This window comes from Mustela nivalis (genome assembly GCF_964662115.1).
Source record: "Mustela nivalis genome assembly, chromosome: 11".
NCBI lineage: Eukaryota > Metazoa > Chordata > Mammalia > Carnivora > Mustelidae > Mustela > Mustela nivalis.
The window spans coordinates 68,321,845-68,340,691 of NC_139030.1; the positions used below are offsets into that span (position 1 = coordinate 68,321,845).

At 49.6% G+C, this 18,847-nt stretch overlaps 2 protein-coding genes across 17 annotated transcripts in view; one reads left to right on the plus strand and one right to left on the minus strand.

Annotated features, from left to right (window-relative positions):
* The first annotated feature begins 221 nt into the window (after positions 1-221).
* The window catches only part of MTERF4 (mitochondrial transcription termination factor 4), a 58,171-nt gene continuing 39,545 nt past the window's right edge, over positions 222-18,847 (plus strand). Inside the window, exons 1-4 of one of the 3 annotated variants that reach the window (XM_082689723.1) lie at positions 325-676; positions 1,712-2,207; positions 3,964-4,148; positions 4,843-7,962. In XM_082689723.1, the coding sequence (XP_082545849.1) occupies positions 656-676; positions 1,712-2,207; positions 3,964-4,148; positions 4,843-5,205 (1,065 nt within the window). In that variant the 5' untranslated portion in view covers positions 325-655 and the 3' untranslated portion in view covers positions 5,206-7,962. Of the gene's footprint in view, positions 677-1,711; positions 2,208-3,963; positions 4,149-4,842; positions 7,963-18,847 lie in introns of those variants that run through there. The other 2 variants (XM_082689725.1, XM_082689724.1) reach the window with 2 other exon arrangements.
* SNED1 (sushi, nidogen and EGF like domains 1) overlaps positions 5,621-18,847 on the minus strand; it is an 84,287-nt gene continuing 71,060 nt past the window's right edge. For 12 of the 14 annotated variants that reach the window (XM_082689711.1, XM_082689703.1, XM_082689701.1 and 9 more), the window contains 5 exons: positions 17,251-17,367; positions 16,603-16,690; positions 12,374-12,457; positions 11,302-11,345; positions 5,621-9,326 (listed from right to left, as the gene is read on the minus strand). In XM_082689711.1, the coding sequence (XP_082545837.1) occupies positions 11,309-11,345; positions 12,374-12,457; positions 16,603-16,690; positions 17,251-17,367 (326 nt within the window). In that variant the 3' untranslated portion in view covers positions 5,621-9,326; positions 11,302-11,308. The remainder of the gene's footprint in view (positions 9,327-11,301; positions 11,346-12,373; positions 12,458-16,602; positions 16,691-17,250; positions 17,368-18,847) is intronic. The other 2 variants (XM_082689710.1, XM_082689705.1) reach the window with 2 other exon arrangements.

Consider the following 18,847-nt stretch of genomic DNA (forward strand, 5'->3'; position numbering starts at 1 on the left):
GGTGTTCCCCGCGGAAAGCCTCAGGCGGCAGGTCTCTGTACGCGCCCGCTGGGAGCCCAGATGGCGGCAGTTTCCGCGCCTCACTCCCGGCGCCGGTTTCCGGTTTAGGCTCACGGACGGGCTCCATCCCGGGGTCGGATGGCTCACGAGGGGATCCTTAAAGTTTCGAGTGTAAAGCACAAGTTTATTCCGAGGTGTCGACAGCTGGACATTTGAAGAAGAAAGCTGGAGTGACAATCGGCGAACAAACCAGCCTCCCCGGCGGCCGCGGGGCGGGGACTTTGAGTTTCCGACTCCGAGTCTCGGGGCGGGGCCGGCGCAGTGCCGGGAGCGCCCGCCAGGGGGAGGCAGCCAACGAGCGGGGAGGGAGCCCCGCGCCCCTGCGTACCCGCGCTCCGACGCGCCAGACCGCCCGCACGGGTGCGGAGCGGGTGCGAGGGAGGGCGCTGTGCTTTTGCCGTGCGGGGCGGAGAGCCCTGGAGGACGAAAAAGCCGGGCGGCGCCGGCAGGAGGAGCAGGGGCGGGGCCGCAGCGGAACGCGCCTTCCGCGCGCACGCGCTTGCCAGCGGGAGGGCGGAATGTGGACAGCCGAGGGCGGAAGCGCTTGCCGGGGGAAGAGCGGAAGTGCGGACCGGCGAGTCGCCTCTTGCAGGCCATGGCGGCGCTCCGCCGGCAGGTGAGGTGGCGCTCGGTGCTGGGGCTCTGCGCGGTTGCGGAGGAGCCGCCGCCGGGTGTTTTTTCTGGCAAGCGGAGCCTTCCCGGCGGCTGGGTGGAGGGAGCGGCGGGCGCGCCGATAGGACGGGAGCGCGAGAGCGTGGAGCGCTCGGGCGCTTGGCGTGGGCATCTGACCGGTCCTGTGGCGCGGGGTCTGTGGGGCGGGGTCCTGTGGAGCGGGATCCTGTGACGCGGGTTGTGTGGAGCTGGGTCCTGTGGCTCCGGGTCCTGTGACGCGGGGTGTGTGGAGCTGGGTCCTGTGGGGCGGGGTCGGGAGTGTGCGGACGCGCGTGAGGTCCCGGGCTTCAGGGTGGGAACCAGCTCGCACCCTCGCTGTTGGCCTGGGAGTGATTGCCTGCTGTCGTACGTGGGACATAGCGACAGAGAACGAGGGCTTGAGGTCTTCTCGGAGATTCGCAATCTCTGCAGAAAAGCAGGCTTCCGGGAGTGCGGCTCCAGGGTGGTCTCTTCTGCCTGGTTTTACCGCCACATCATCTCCTACGTTCCTCCTGCAGAAGCCTCTCTTCTTCCTGAGTGTTGAGCCGGGACTTAGGTTTAGGGTGCGACCCCTTTTGTGAGCGGTCACGTGAATACTGATACACTTTGGTTTCTGTCTTCCTGCTCCTCTATTTTCAATTCAATCTGCTGCACCAGTCGCTGCCCCTTAGAGGGTAGAGGAAAAGGACCGGCACACACCCAAACGCCCTTTACCGCTGGCCTTGGGATAGTTCTCTTCTGCTCCTCCCTGCTATGTCCCCTCTGTTAGGGTTCCAGGAGCTGGTAGAGACTTGTTTGGCTGTCATGATGCTCTGTTCTCTGTACGAACGCTGCCTTCTCTGCAGGCTTTTCATGCTCAGATTGGAGTTTGCAGGTTGTTGTAAAGCTTGCTATTGTTCTGTGGGACCAAGGTACTAAATAACATGGCTCCAGAATCCCGTGGTCTCCTCTGCATTGGAGTGGTGAGGAGCTGATCCCCGTTTGGTGCTGTGTCTCACAGGTCTTCGACTGGCACCGCCTGGTCCCCCTCACCTGGGCCCATGTTGCTAGGCAGACCCATCGAGGAGAACAGAAAAGGACGTGTCCATGTTTATTGTATAAACTGACCACAGCCTCCAATGGAGGGGGCCTTGAGAAGTTATCCCATGTGGAATCCAGAACGTACGTGCAGGAACCAGCGTGCAGGATGCGTTTCACTCAGTACTCCCTTGAGAAGCGGAGGACTCCCGTGGCTCCAGGATTTGTGGAGCGAGAGAAGGTCATCAGTTCCCTCCTGGACATGGGTTTCAGTGACGTCCACATTAACGGATTGCTCCATCTGTGGCCAAGTACACACACTCAACAGTTGCTGGACATCATTTCAGAATTAATACTCTTGGGTTTGAACCCAGAGCCTGTGTACATGGCCTTGAAGCAAAGTCCTCAGTTGTTGAAACTGCCTATACTGCACATGAAGAAGCGCTCTAGCTATCTGCGAAAGCTTGGTCTTGGAGAAGGTACAAGAAGGCCCTGATTTTATGTCCAGTGCTGAGGAGTTGGGTTTGGGGGGCAAGTAACCCAGATGGGATGGGCTAGGGGAGGGTTCTGGGGGAAGTTCTTGAGAGTAATGTGTGGTTTGGCTTGGAGGTGAGAAGCAGTGACCTCTGCAGATGGCACTGCCAGAGGGAATGGGGTCACTTGTCTGGTTTGCTCAGTGTGGGGGCTCTAGCTTCTGGAACACTGAATGGGTGGTGAGCCTGTGGTATGTGCTTGTGCTCAGCAGGTAGAGGTCAGTGTGTGGCAGTAACGTTCACGTACCTATGCAGTCATTGATATTTACCTTAGCTTGAAGTGTTGTCTGTACAACGTAAAGCCAAAGGCTTTCTATAAGGTCCCTTGTAAAGATTTGGGTTCCAGTGGAACCCGAGATTGTCCCAGACTCCTAAGAAACAGAGAAGTGACTATTCCCCCAATAAGATTCACATCTCAAGGATTCTAGGATTTCATTGGATCCCCGGGTAGGCCTTGAGGAGAAGGGGGCTGGGAGCCCATGAGAGTCCCAGGGATCCTTATGCACGTTGACCCCAGGAGGGCCACTGTATTGTTCCATTTTTTGATCCCTACTGATAAGATATTGTTGGTGGGGGGGGGGGGAGATACTGTTGTTTGGCGATGAATTTCAGAGGCTTTCAGAAGATAAGGAAGAACATAGCCTTATGCGGTTCTCTTGACAGATTGCCTGTTGCAGTATAATCTAAAAGGCTAAATTTAATAGTTATATGCTGTGATTACATGTTACGAAGTTTAGCAAAGCCTTCTGCTGCAGAGGGAAAATCCAAACTCCTGAAAGTCATTCTAGAGACATTTTAGCAAGACAATGAGTAGCTCATCTGTTAGAAAGATTGTTAATACCAGTTTAAATAAGTGATTTTAAGTTTCCAGATGCTGAATTTTGCCCAGCTATCCATGGGAAGACCATAGGCCCCAATTTCCCATTGGTAGTCTCAGTTACCCTAATCCGTTAATAGGACCTCTTTTGCTCAGTGTTGCCCTAATGTGATAAAAGATATGGTCACCCCACTAATTAGGGCATTAATGTTTGTGGCTGTGCCTCATGAGTATTCTCGTTATTATTGTATTAATAATTATTATCGTGTTAGGGTCTGTAATCAAAGGAGCAAGACTGATATAAAGCGAATGTCAAACAAAGAATCAAACTGGTCGGTTTGATTAATGATGCTTGGCATGAAATAAAACTTTGCTTGACCTTCGCTTTGTATTAGTCTCGCTCCTTTGATTATGGACCCTAACAATCGTGGAACTCCCTTTTCATTGAGTTCGGGCTCCCAGATCTTAGGAACATTGGTTGTTCGCTTCAGTGACTATTTTACTGTGGAACGAAGTGTAAACCTGCAGCCCCCATGTGGGGGAATCTACTGTCTCCTTCTACTGTCTGCTCCTTCCAGTAGATCCCCTGGGAAATTCTTTAGATGAAGAGGGCAAGGGGAGGAAGCCAAGAATAAGAGGTTTATGCCATTCAGCTGGGAGGCCAGTAAGAGGCCTCCTTTTTATAGCAGGGAGGGGATCAGTGAGGAGATGTGTTCTTCTGGTCCCTCCCACTGCCATGTGCTCCTGGGCAGGCATTGGAAACCGCCACTAACGGGGAGGAGTGCATCCTTCTTCTCTTTTCAAATGCTGGCTTAGATGTGGCGAGCCCCTTGTTTTTCTGTAATATCCTAAAATTATATACTTATCTTTTTTTATGTTCTGCAGGGAAACTAAAGACGGTGCTTCTCTGTTGCCCTGAAATCTTCACCATGCATCAGAGGGACATTGACAGCATTGTTGGTGTTCTCAAGGAGAAATGTCTTTTCACGGTACAACAGGTGACCAAGATTTTACACAGATGCCCCTATGTTCTTCGGGAGGACCCCGGTGAACTGGAATACAAATTCCAGGTGAGGATGACCGGTAGGGGTTTTGGGAAGTAACAACATGTTAGTTGTAGTGAGGGTCATTTCCATGAAAGAGAAGCCACAGGCACCCCGAGCGTGAGTGGATGAGCTGAAAAGCTTAGATCCTCTTTGCATATACCAGCCAGAGAGAACCTAGCTCTGGTCTTTCACTTCTTTACAGAAAACCCACCCTGCAGCTTTTCTTCTGTTAATAATGAATGACCCAGTCCTATTCCTAGGGTCCAAATGGGGTCTCTCTTTGAAGTAGCTAATTTAAAAAGAGCTAAAAATCTTCCTTTCTTTAGAACATATTCTGCATATTGATTTTGGAAGCATAATTTTGACAGTTGTCCTAATTTTGGGATAACAATTATGACAACTTAGGTCAAATTGCTAGATGTTTGCTGAATTTTTTGCCTGTTCTTTCAGTACTCATATTTTTTTTTTCTGAGAAACAACTGAATTTATCCCTCTTGCCCCTCTATTTTCTGCTAAGTTTTTCTCAATATGAATTTGAAAATGCTTTGAAAACTGTTAGCCATCACACAAATGCAGGGCATCATAGAGAGTCCTGGCACCGCTGGTTGGGCAGCTTTTTTGTGAGTACTTTGGATAGCTTGCATTGATTACAGACAGTGGCAGGACAGGTTGTAGGTTACTGTGCCCGGGACTCCTCTAACTGTGTCTGTCTTCCCAGTATGCCTATTTTAGGATGGGGGTTAAACACTCAGACATGGTGCGGACCGACTTCCTGCAATACTCCATAACCAAGATCAAGCAGAGACACGTGTTCCTCGAGCGCCTAGGACGGTACCAAACCCCTGATAAGAAGGGTCAGACACAGATTCCCAATCCTCTTCTTAAGGACATTCTCAGAGTCTCAGAAGCTGAGTTTCTGGCCAGGACAGCCTGTTCCTCCACTGAGGAGTTTGAAGTTTTTAAGAAGCTCTTTGCTCGGGAGGAGGAAGAGGGGTCTAAGAGCCACATGCCTTACAGCAAAAGCTTAAGTCTGGATGAGGATGAGGATGAGGACGAGGAAGAGGAGGAGGTCGAAGAGTGACGGGAGGATGGAGGTTGGGAATGAAGAGCCCAGCAATACCAAAGAGTATTATGAATTTCTCAAAGTTTTCGAGAGTTTTACTTGGACCTTGTCATATTATTTTTCCTTCTAAAACTGGTCTTTTGGTGAAACATATTATAAATCACCTGAGAAGTGGGTCAGACTAAACAGGAGCTGTCTTGGTTTGATCTGTTGTTAGGTTTCTGTGGGGGGCCCTCTTCCTTCCTGTGTGGAAGACAGACTGAGCTGTTAAAATCAGGGGACTCAATACCTCAACATTTGGTTTTGTTTTTTTCCTCTGTTGATATGTGATAACTTCATGACAGTGTGGGGAATGGGGTTCTTGACTCTGGTTCAAGTGTCATTTTACATTTCCTTACAGTGATAAAGATGAAATTATGAGTAGGCACTGAGGTTTTAATACATCACAGCACTTTATTTTATGCAAACAAGTAGCAGGTTTTCCCCCAAAACACTTGTGTTTTTAATCCACAAATACTACTTCATAATTGTGTTCAGTGTACAGCATTGTCAAGGAAGGTGGTTAGTGATGGTTTCATTTTGCACAGCTGCTTAATGCCAGCTGAGTGTTCGGGTACTTTTCTCTTTCTCTGGGACGAATGGGCCCTGGCTCTGACCTTTCAGGGAAGTTGGCTTTGCTCCTGGCTTGTGGGCTGTCTGCAGGCCCACAGTTTGTGGTTGCTAGTGAGTGCTGCCCTGGAGTGTGGCAGAACGGGAGGGGGTTGGGGGGGCGGTGTCATCCTGTCAACTCCCCATCGCCCATCTCACAGAGGCAGCTTCTGAGACCGGAGGAGAAGAGCACTTGCACAGGGTCTTCGAGCGGGGTGGGGCCTGGTGTCCTTCAGGGAGCTCCTAGGACACTGTGGTGGCGGGAGTCCCCTTGGGAAACCGGGGGAGCTGAGGGGTGATTTAAAGAGTTGGGTCGGGGGTGGGTTTTGATGTTAGTTGTCTCTGAGGTAGAGGCCCAGCCCTCATGGCATGGGCTCTATGAGGGAGGACTGGTGCACCCCAGAATGTCCTGGGCATCCCTTCCTTGAGGGGAGCTGGCACATGGTTGTTGATACAGAAAGCATTTTTGGTGATATGACCAAAATCCAGGACTTGACAGCATTTTAACAACTAGGTAAAACCGCTTGGCCTTATTTTCCCTGCAGAGACTGAGTAAGAGTCTTGTCAGGCAGCAGTTTCTACCTGGAGTGATCTTGACCCCAGGGAGCATCCAGCAACATCTGAGGACATTTTTGGTTGTTAGGACTGAGGGAGGGTGCCATTGGGTCCAGCGGCTGGGGGCTGGGTTGCCGTGAACCGTCCTTTGGTGCATAGGGCAGCTGCAGACAGGGCCGTGCAGCCTGAAACATCAGCAATGCTGAGGCCTAGGAGCTGCCTGATGGCCTGGTGCAGCAGAATACAGTTGTATGGGTTTGTGGGAATGTCCGATTGGAAGCAGGCTGACACTGCTTATGTTTCTTTTGTTTAAAAGAAAGTAAATAACTGAGTTTTTAAGTTCCTTTCCTGTGTTTACCAGAATGCTGCTGGGAGATGTGAGCTGTGTTTACTGTGGGGACTCAGCACTGAGGTGTGGATGCTTTTGTTTTTTTCTGGGCTTATATTCCAGCATGATGGCAAAAAGAAAGACATTTTCTGCAAAGAAAAGTAGCTCAGTGAATACCCGTGTGTGGGAGTGAGATGTGGTGGCAGGAGGCAGCCACGGGAAGAGCCCCGGCTGAGAGAGGTGCCTGTTGGGCTTGCTGGCAGGAGAGCTGTGGTGTTGGCACAGGTCTCCTCACCCGCCTCTGTGACAGCCCACATGCAATGGGAAGGAAGGCTTTGTCTTTACTGGTTTTCTTGGCCATGGGCAAAATTACTAAAAATGAAGACATTTCACTCTGCCACTGTTTTCACTTACTCTTCCATTTTGTGGCATCCCCAACCGACCGACACTTTCTGTGGAACCTCAGGTGGGTTCTTATGTCCAGTCAGGGGACTCAGAGTTATAAATTTGCATGATTAGTGTGGCTAACTTAGTAACTCATGATTGCTCCTTTCATTTTGATAAAGAAATGAATTTTTATGCACCTGAAAATTTTGATTGCATTAATATTAATTTCCTTGGGTAGAGTTTGTATGTTTGAGGAAGACGCTGGAGTTTTTGAAGGGATTTTGTGAAGAAAAAAAAAAGCAGTGTCTCATTTAGAATGTTTCCAGGATGAATTGTAATTCCTTTGCATCACGAAGTCTTTTTACTAGATAATCTAATTTGTAAAACATCAAGAGGAGTTAATCATAAGACAACACAGCACCAAGCTCAGGATTCAGTAGACTATTTCTTGTAGAAACAAAATGTTTCTAAGTTAAAAACTGGAACACATTAGTGTTCTCATGGCTGAGGGGTTGAGGTCATTAACATCATAGTAGAGCTTCATCTATTTTTCCAGTGATAACACTTGATCTTGCCACTTGCTAGCGATGCTGTAGCTTACATAGATACACAGTGACTGGTCCTGGCGACACAGCAAAAGTCAGCAGTACACATGCATGGCCTTGGTGTTCTCTTGATTCGCCCAGTGCCAGTGCCCCGGACTGAGCACGGCCGTCTTCTCCGGGTGGGCCTGGGACGCCGGGGGCGCTATGGGTACAGTAGAGACTTCTTGAAATGACGGTTCCTCCTCTCTGAAAACAAATTGTGTAAAACACAGATATGTGCACACAAAATTTTAATAAAAAGCCTAAAATATACTCTTAACTCTTCCAACAATGTTTTTATAAAAGATGAGAAGGCGTGCCCTCTGTGGCTGTAGGGCTCACTTGGGACAGAGTACGTGGCAGATGAGTGGGGGCTTGAGTCAGCTGCTACGATGCTCTGCAGACCCGAGGTGGGGTTGGCTTGCATGGCTTGCGCCTCCTCTGCAGGGAGAAGCCAGAGCGGTCAGAAGTGTGTGGGGAAGCCCCTGCGGCAAGCCAGGGCCACATTCTGCTGAAGAGGAAAATGTGTGAAAGACCACGCTAGCTGGCAGCCTGGACGAGTGCCACTCGAGTCGAGGACTGAAGCAGTCTTGAGCTGGGTCGGGTCTGGCCTACCCCGGTCGTCCATCTCCATGGTGTTAAGGCTCTGCACGTGTTGGGGTGTCACGTTGTGCTTCTGTGAGGCTCGGGGCTCTTGGTGCCATGCCATGCCACTTGTCATCAGTGTGGTGGTGGGTAGCTTTCTCTGCATAAGGCTGAGGCCTGGGTGACTCGATAGACCAGGGCTTGGCCAAGTGTGGCCAGGAAATTTGCCCCCTCATTTAGTAAATGTGGTTTCACTGGAACAGCCACACCTTTAGGGTCACTTGTCTGTGACTGTGGTTGTGCCACCAGTGCCAAGCTGAGTAGTTGCCACAGAGACAGGTTGGTCCACAAAACCTAAAACAGTCACTGAGAAAAAGTTGAAGACTAAAAGTGTCTAAACTCCATCTTAGTATGAATGAACACTTTGTCTTTTATAATCTACTGGTCCATGTGATGGGGCTGTAGTCCACCACATACCAGCACAAAGAATTTGCTGGAGGAGAGTTGGGTGGGGCGCCTAGAACTTGGCTTCCCTTTCTGTCTGGCCTCACCACCAACCCTTCCTGGCACCACTGTCTCTGCTGTGGAAGCCGGAAGGCAGTTCCTCTCAGTTTGATTGTTAGGTCTCAGGCGGAAAATTGCCCTCTGACTTTGGAATCTGAGAACTGGTTCCTGGATGCTGCAGGAGCCTTGCTGGCTGGCAGCCCTGCTCATCCAGGGCCCAGGTGCACATGGCAGTTGCTCCCTGGCCATGGTGCAGACTGTCCCTGTAGGAGATGGCAGCCAGGGCTACAACACAGGCTTGTTTCATGCATTGTAGGACTGGGAGGTGATTTGGCCCAGAGGGTCTCCCTGGTGTGGCCTTGAAGAGAGGTGGGCTGGACCCTGCCTGGCCTTGGCCGTCCATCTTCTAGAGAGAAGCCGCAGAGGGGACAGATGCGAGCCAGGGCCTGGTCTTTCAGGGTGTCCTTTCAGTCCAATTTTAGACCCCACCTTCCTGGGCTTTAGGAGCTCATGAGGTTGATGGAGTGTAACAAGAACGTCCCGAAACCCTTAAAGAAAAAAGAGACCGGGGCATGAGGGGAATGACACCCATTCCTCTTTAAAATGCAGCTTCAGTTTCTCTGAGCAGCCCTCGGTCCCTGCCCCCAGAGGACCCAATGTTCCTGCCTCTAGTGTGGCCGTGGACAGGAGGGAGATGTGCTGAGAGAAGGGACTACGTGGCCCAGGGCCGGGGACATTGGGGGAGCATTGCTGCCATTAATGCTAAAAGCTTCAGGCTGCTCCCTTCCAGCTGGCTATGTCCTTGGATCCTTTCCCTGAAGACTGGGGCTGCCCCCTGTTCCTCTGGGTTGAAACGAATTCCAGTTTATTTGCATTTGCTCCATTGTTTCAAGAATGGGTATTCTAAAAGCTAGTATTTGATAATTTGGTAGTTGAGGTTTTCTGATTTGTTTTTATAGAAATGGATTTGCTGAGTTGGAAAAATAAAGGTATTGCTGTTTCAGGTGTCTTACTGTGATAAAAATATTTGAAACCCAAATTATGTTTGTGTGTTCTTAATCCTAGTAGTGAATTGTTTATGAGCTGTGGAGCATGTTTTGGATTTGTGTGTCTTGGGAGCATAAGGTGGGAGGGGAAGTAATGCCTTTGAGGAGGCAGGAACTGAACATAGGCTTTTGGAAAAATCTGCCAGGGGCTATTTGCCAAGCCCACGCCCCGCAGATCCCAGCCTCAGCCTTCCCCGCTTGGCTGGTGCGGATGTTCTTCGTGTGATGTCAGCCTACATCTGTGAAGCTCTTTTGCTTCAGCTTCTTTATAAGGTTCTGAGTAACATTTCTTCCTCATCTCCTCAGCCCCATAAGACAGTGTAGCCTGTTCCTGAAGCTGCTTGTTCCCCAGGGTGCCTCACTGCCCTCTCAGCACCAGGAACATGGACTACTTTGAGGCTCATTTATGGAGTGGAAGGTGGAAGCTGCCTTAGGCCAGCTCAGTTCCCCCCTTGTTCCCCGTGACATCATGCTGACAAGAAACTGTGCTCAAGGGGGCACCTGGGTGGCTCAGTGGATTAAGCCTCTGCCTTCAGCTCAGGTCATGGTCTCAGGGTCCTGGGATTGAGTCCCACATGGGGCTTTCTGCTCAGCAGGGAGCCTGCTTCCTCCTCTCTCTCTGCCTGCCTCTCTGCCTACTTGTGATCTCTCTGTCAAATAAATAAATAAAATCTTAAAAAAAAGAAAGAAAGAAACTGCGCTCAATGTGAGACTGAGTACAGGTGTAGGTGGGTCGCCATGATTCAACCCAGTATCTCCCTGACTGTAATGAAGACTTTGACAGTTTATTGGGGTGGGAGGGGGTAAGGGTTGGAGGGTGTTGAGTTGCCAGAAGACTTTGGAAAATGCCAGATTAAGCAGGAATAGAGTTAAAAAGTTTCTTTCATTTTAGGATTCCAGTGTTTAGGGTTCCTGTGTCCGTTGGGAATTCTCTAGTGGGAGAGTCTTCAGGATTTCTCCAAAGTTATGTGATCAAGGCCCCACACCCCATTTTTTCTTTCGATAGATAGCCATTCTCAGGGTCTGGGAGGCCCTCCCTTGAACCCCCGCACTCCTATATCTGGGCATCCCGGGCCCCACCCACTGTCCTCTCCCATTCCTCCCCTGCTGCCACCCCTTCTAGATGCCCTTCTCAGTCCCACCTCCTTGAGTACTCAACCCCTGTGCCCACTTCCAGTTGTTGCTGCTGATGGGAAAGGGGTTTCTCCGTTTGCTTGGAGTCAGTGGGATTCAGATGGCCTTATTTCCACTTGGAAATGCATCTGTGTCTGGTTTATGTCTATTGGGAGGCCTTAGGTATTTTTTTTCTCTCCCATTTTAACCCCCTCAGGGAATTCTGAAACTCCTGGTCTGGGAGTTTGTAATAAAGAGGGCACAGCTGAGCTCCCCAGGTAGACAGCAGCCCTCCTGGAGGTCACATGCTAGGACAGCCGCTCTAGCTTTCCCGCAGCTCTGCCAGCCATGGTGGGGAACGTACCTGTACTCTAAGATTTCTTCAGTGTTGGACTGTTACTGTGTTTCCTGAAATAGAGAAAGGTGGCTTATGAAAAAGATATACCTGGAACCCAAGCTGCCTGCTGGTGTCCAGTCTTTGCCTCACATATATTCCATTTTGGAGAGCACCATCAGTGAGACACTGATGCAGAGATTAGCATTTTAGTCTATGTGTGTCCCCTTGGCTGGCTGTAAGTCACGGGAAGGAAAGCGGGGTGTAGAAGAAGGAAAGTGGAAGAGACAGGTACTGCGCTAGGTCAAGCAGGTGTTGAATTGCATTTCCGGGCACTCAGGAATGCAAGCCCTAGGGGGTGTGGCTCCCAGGCTCTGTGCAGAGTGACTGGGGTGAGGAGTCTGCTGTTGGGAAGGCCCCCAACGCATTCATGCAGCACATTATGTAATAATTCCTATGACTCCCTTGAGCCCTCTGGCGAAAGAACCTGGCTGTGAGTGAGTAAAAAATAGAGATATACTATATATACAGTTATATACTTGCATCTGTCAGTAATGTTCTGTGCTTCCCAATTCTAGCACCGGAGTGACCCTGAGCACCCACCATGTGAGCCCCTCCCAGCGTCCACCATGTGAGCCCCTCCCAGCGTGCACCATGTGATCCCCTCCTAGCACCTAGCGTGTGACCTCCCCTCAGCATCCACTGTGTGATTCCCTCCCAGCACCTACCGTGTGATCCCCTCCTGGCACCCACCATGTGACCTCCCCCTGGCACCCACCATGTGATCCCCTCCCAGCACCCACTGTGTGCCTTCCCCCAGCACCCACTCTGCGATCCCCTCCCAGCACCTACTGTGTGACCCACCCCCCATGACCCACCGTGTGACTCCCCCAGCACCCACCATGCTCAGCTGTACTAATCTGTATGTATTCAGATGTACAGGTATGTGCTATGCAGGGCTACAGATTTGCATAGACAAGACAGCCTGGCTTGGCCCACAGGACTTTGGCTCCCCGCAGTGTTCAGTCCCGAGCCCCCCTTGCCCTGCTACCCTGTGAACTACAGGCCAGACACACTGTGGGCCTCCGCCCCAAGATGGCACCTGTTTGGGGTTTTCTTGACGCTTGTGCTTTCACAGCTCTCTTTGAAGCAGATGTCCTGATGCACTTTGTAGACTCTTTTGTACCTGTGTCACAAGAAAGTTGTGTAAAGCTGGAAACTAGAGCAGAGTGTTGCCCAGCTGCTTCAGCTAGGCTACTTGCATCCACCAGTCACTGTGCAGGTGTTTGACGGAAAGGCTATTAGTTTCCTACTAAAACTTTACCTCGTAGGGATGTGTTAAAATGTCCAACATGAAAGTCATGTAATTAAAAAAAAATTAACTTCACTAAGGTATGATTTACATAAGATACATCCATTTTGAGGAGTGTAGGCAAAATATGATATTAAAAGATAAAATAAGAGATTTCGAGGACATGTCCCTCTTGAGGCAGTTCACTCAGCGGTGAAGACTTGAGACAGCGCAAGGTCATTCCTGGGTCCTAAGGGAAATTCTTGGAGAAGTTGGAGAGCCCTGGAGATGCAGGTGTTTGATGTGTACAGTGCAGACTTCTAGCCCCTCCTCCCATTTATTAACTAGTCTCCTTTGAGTATGTCTCTGGAACTTAGACCTCAGTTTTGTGTGGAATGAGAATTACTCATACTACTTCTCTCATAAATTTGTAGATGGTAATGAACAGGGAAGTGTTTCTGTTCTTGCTAAAGCTCTCAAATGTCAGAGCTGTTGAAAAGAGAGATCCAGGGAGTTTGATGGGCAAAGCTCCAACTCATGCTCAGTCTGGGACAGCCCATGGGATTTTAGGCCTTTGGTGAGACTTCTGCTTTTGGTCTTCAGGGAGTAACAGGATTTGGAATTAACCCCCCAGTTTGAACAACCAGAGAATTGGGCAAAATATTAAAAGCAGTTCTTTTCAGATGTTAGAAAGCAGTGCGAGATTATAATTCTTGAGAGAAGGGAAACAAATGAAATGACCTCTGTGATCTCCTTGGAGTTTGGTCCAGAAGCACTTTTTGGATTACATTGCAGGGTGGTTGAGCGGGGGAGGTGGGGTGGAAGGCAAGCAAGGGTCACAGTGAGCTGAGGAGGCAGAAGCAGCTAGAGTGTGTAGGGCACTTGGGGGGAGGGAGCTATGCAGAGGAAGAGCTCCTAAGGCCAGTACAGGGATCCCTTTGAAGATGAAACTGTGCATACATAGGGGAGAACCCCGTGAGGCTGGGCAAAGAGAACTCAGCTAAACAGCTGAGTTACTGCAGGCCATTCACGAACTAGAAACTTCAGAAAGGTCATGGCTTAGAAGTGGAGCAAAATTAACCCAGAATTAAGGTTCAACCACCCTAAAAGGCTTCCAAAGGACCAGACTAAAATTAACCATCTTGGAGAACAAAATGAAACATTTTGGGAAATAAACATAAAACTTAGCATTCAGGACCAAAAGGTTAAAAAGTCCAGCATCCAACAAAAAAATGACAAGATATTCAAAGGCTCATACAAAGCCTCAAGAAAGTGTGACCCATAGGCAGCAAACAGTAATTAAATAGACACCCAGCGGTGAGAGCAATGGCAGGAACAGCAGACAAGGCCCTTAAAACATGTGTTAAAGATTTGGTCCCACCTGTTCAGTGATCTGAAGGAAAATAGAAACAATGAGAAGAGAAATGGAGGATCCAAGAAAGGACTAAGTGGAATTTCTAGAGATGATAACACCCAGAGTGTGAGATGAAGGTCTCGTGGAATGGAGTTAGTGGTGGGTTATAAAGGCAGTGCAGAGGACAGACCACAGGATGCGAAGGCCCCACTGTGGAATCAAGGCACAACTAAGTAGAGAGAAGGGTGGCCTCAGTCTAACACCTGCATGACTGGAGTTGCAAAACAGGAGAGAAATGAATGGATGGGAGGAAAAACTGAAGAACTAATGGCCCAAATTTTCCAGAGTTGATGAAAACCAAGACCCCAGAGACAGAAGCTTAACAAAGTCTTGTGAGCAAAAACACGTACACATCCACAGCAGAGTGCCTCAGTTTCCCAGCAATGGTAGTAAAGAGACATCAGAGCAGCCACGGGGCCGGGGCATACATGCTCACAGGTGAGAATGAGCACAGCTATGCCAAGGCAGAAAACGGGCACTCCTGAGTGCTAAGAAAAAACAGTTCTCAGCCAGGAATTCTATACTCGGCAAATATATCCTTCAAGAATGAAGGTGAAACAGAACCCTTTACAGACAGACCAGAGCAGAGAGGGTTAATCACTGGCAGACCTGCACTATACGAAAAGTCACAGTGAGTTCTGGAGGCAAAGGCCAGTAGTACCCAGGAGCATCTCAGGTCTGTAAAAGAGTGCCAGGTGCTGGGAATGGTAAACACGGACTAATAAAAGACGTTCTACTCAGCAGTGTTTACAAAGATAAACACTGCTCTTTGGGGATCAAACATACCATATCATATGGGTCATAGACTATGAGTGAGTAGTGCATCTGGCTACGAGAGCTGGGTGCATGAGGGGAAGTGGAGCCCGCTACTGCAGGGTCCCTTCCAGGACGCTGAGGTCAGAGAGCAACAGCAAATGGATATTGTGGGGGGTTGAAAGTATACTGCAAATCCCACAGCAGCCACTAGAAAGTTAAACCAGACAAGTATAACCAGTGAACCAACAATGCTGGCAAATTAGAAGGCTAAGGAAGAATTAATCGCAAAGTAGGCAGGGAAAGAGAAATAAAGGAAAAATGGTCAGATAGGACACATAGAAAGCACCCAGCAATGTGATGGATTTAAACCCAATCACATCATCATTATAGTAACAGGTAATGGTACAGACACTCCAGTAAAAATCAGAGATGTCAGATATAAAGCAAGACCCAACTTTGTGCCAAATACAAGAGAGTGATGTTCAGACCCATATGCGTTAAAGTGAAAGTATGAAAAGCTGTTGACAGGGGCTGGGCTCTTGTCATCAGGCTTGGTGGTCCTAGTGGATCACTAACTAGCAAGCACTGGGGTCACTGGCACAGTTGGAATATGGGGGGCACTGAGAATTAGGACTGCCATTCCACAGAACCCAAATTCAGATGGTCTGTGCACATGGATCCTCAGAGCCTAGTGCAAATCAGGATGTATTTTCCTGTACTGTGTTAAGTCTGGCTTCATGTCCAAGTTTAAATCAAGCCTTCTACCTGGCTTTCCTACATCCCAGTCAGAGTGACCTTCAGACACAATCGAACAGCCCACTCCTCTGTTCAGTATCCTCAGTAGCTCCCATTTCAAAAGAACATATGCTGGAATCCTTCGAAGGGCCTCCAAAGCCCGGCTGGGCTCTTCCTGCCCTACCCAACCACTGCTCCCCCTTGGTCTCCTCCAGCCCCTCTGGCCTCCTTGCTGCTCCTCAGACAAGCAGACATGCTCCTGATCTTGGGCCTTGGCAGCCGATAATTTGACTTTCTGGAAGGTTCTTCCTTCAGATATCCCCTCCATGTCTGTTCAATGTTTCCATGAGAGTTCCCGACACCCTTTTGAATGCTGCAGCTGGCCTTCCCTGTCCCCAACCCTGGCTCTCCTTCGCCCACCTATTCATCTCTTCCTTTTCCCCAACCCTGACCACTTTCTAGAACACTGCATAACGTCCTTCTGCTCCCTGTGTTCTGCCTTCCATGTCCAGGGTGTATAGATTGCAAGGGCAGAGCTTTGGCCAGTTCTGCTCACTGCCATGTACTGAGTGTCTAGAGCTGTGCCTGGTATACAGTAGGGGCTGATAAAAATATGCTGACTGAATATATTGGAAGTGTGAACCACAGAGTCACAGAGTGTAATTAAGGAAGGTCCTACATGGTGAACTAGGCAAGCTTTCCCTGTATAGCCCACTTTACTGATGGGGAAACTGAGGCATGAATGTCATGACTTAATGGCAGGGTGGAGACTCAAGTTCTCCTGTGCTGTTGTTGCTCTTTCCAGGGGGCTCTGAGGCAGAGAGGAGAGGAATGTCATTTGCTGGCATTGATGTACTCGTGGCCCTGCTATCCACTGGAGAGGGACTGGTGCCATTTGAGGCTGTGGGAAAGGAAGGCCCCAGGGCTCAGCCAGGAGACTGGCGTTCCCTGCATAGGTTCAGGGCCTCAGCTTCCTGATTCATCTGCTGGAGGGAATGGGTACAAGCCCTTATATCACCATGACCCCTAGAGCTCCTCAGTTCTCGTGAGTGTGGGTGAACTGGACTTCATGAAGGCACTTCTCTGGAAGTCAAGAACTTCCCACGAATGTGGTGAAATCAGGAAAGAAACTTACATGTGGTGACAGGCGCCTCCTTCCCAGACCGGCACGGCCTTTGTCTCTGAGAAGAGCCGAGTGCAGGGCTGGGGCACCTTTTTACAGGCTGCACAAAGGAAAAGGGGCTTACAGGGGCGCCATGCTGAGCAAGTGCTCCTCCTTCCTGCAACTGCAGGGTACTTGAGTCCCGGAAGTCCCCAGGCTGTTTTCCCTTAGGGCTGGGAGGAGTCTGATAGGCCGCAGGATGGTGCAGCTGGTATGGGGACTTCTGTCCACCCACCTCCCATCTTCAGTCCCACGTTCTTAGGGAGGCCTGTGGCTCTTTCTGTCTTACCACCATGTCTGGCCCCCGAAGCAAAGAGCCCCCTGCACCCACCTCTGGCTATGGGGCGCTCCATGTCCCTTGCTTTCTGGCTGCCCCCAGACCCTCTGCTTGTCTGGGCAGCTTCGGGGCGGTGAGAGGCCGAGTGACTCACTGCCTCTGAATATCCCTACCTGGGCATTCAGAAGTCTGGGGCACTGAGGCTGGGCCCCTGTCCTGGCATCTTGAGGTTTGAGGTCCTTGTGGCAAACCCACTCTAGTAGGCCTAGCACAGCCTGTTGTGACAGGTGTCTTGAGGCATAGGCCCCTGTGGTCCCCATAGGAGAAAGTGGTCCCCAACTTACCAAGCTCACAGCGTCTGCCTTTGAACCCTGGGTTGCAGTCACAGCTGTGGGTGTCCATACCTGGCACGCAGGTGCCTCCATTCTGACAGGGATTTTCTGAACAGTTCCCAGGGGTGTCTGTGAACAGGCCATGAGCAGTTAGTTGTCAGGACCCCAGAAGGCAGCCTATTAGCATTCCCATTTCTCTGTGCGTCTCTCTTCCTCTTGTTAAAGAATTTCAAAGCAGTTCATAGAAACCATTTCACCTATAAATACAGCAAGTATCTAATGCGTACAGACTTGACAAACTTATATAAGCACAACTCTGTCATTGTGAAATCAGCAGTAGCTCCTTAGTACCATAAGAAATTGCAATCCTTGTTCAGGTTTCCCTGATCATCTTTAAAATGTCATTTCCAGTGGTCTGATCTCATTAGGATTCTTTTTTTTTTTTTTTAAATTTTATTTATTTATTTATTTGTCAGAGAGAGAGCGAGCACAGGCAGACAGAGTGGAAGGCAGAGTCAGAGGGAGAAGCAGGCTCCCCGTGGAGCAAGGAGCCCGATGTGGGACTCAATCCCAGGACGCTGGGATCATGACCTGAGCCGAAGGCAGCTGCTTAACCAACTGAGCCACCCAGGCGTCCCTCATTAGGATTCTTAAGTACCCACTGCCATAGTTTGATGTGTCTCTCTTTTAATCTGTAACTTTTCATTTTCCTTCCCTCTGCATTTATTCCCCCCGCCCCCCTTATTAAAGAAACCAGGTCATTTGTCCTAGAGAATCCCCCTCCTGGATTTAACCTAATGCTTTCTTGTAGCATTAACTCATCCCCCATCTCCACGTTTTCTGTAAATTGAGAAATTTTTTGTAAATTGAGCCCCTCAGAGAGAGAGGCTTGATAGGATTCAGGTTCAAGCAGTCTTTGCAAGACCGCTTCACCCTTCAGCCACTCCAGGAGGCGGGACAGGTCTCCAGTTCCAGTTTTAGTGATGTGAGAACTGATTGTGAGTTTAGCATTGGCAGCCTGATTAATCCAGGAGGAAATTCTGATAGGCTCTGCACCGGATGGCTTGAGCGGTCACAGAGATCTTGAGTCTAGGTCACAGATCCATCATCTAACCCAGCCTGTCACTCTTCTGTCTCTTTAGCCAGAAAGTCTTCTATGAAGACCTTTTTTCCCTTGCCCACCACCTGGTCACCCTGAATTATAATCCATCCAGGCAAGGCCAGACAAATGCTTCATTCCTGTCCTTTATTTGTACACTTGGAAAGTAAGCATTGGTCCCCAGCCAGCTCTAGGGACCAGCAGGTTGTGCTTTCTTTCAGCGTTATCATGAACTCAGATTCTTACATATTTGATGGGGGTCAGTTGGCTGCTGCAATTAGTCTTTTTGATGCCCCAGGTACCCATTCTAAGCCTGTGGGGGTCTTCCAGGTTGACTCCTGTGCCCTTTAGACAAGATCCCTATTGTTTTTGAAAAGCTTGATTGTTTTACAAGTATGTCCTGGGCACATTTTGTCCAATTCTGCTTCAGGCTTTGAATCAGCCACTTCTCAAAGACCTCTGGTTCCTTTTATTGGGCATCTAGAGCCCATAGTCTGGGTGCCTGAGGTG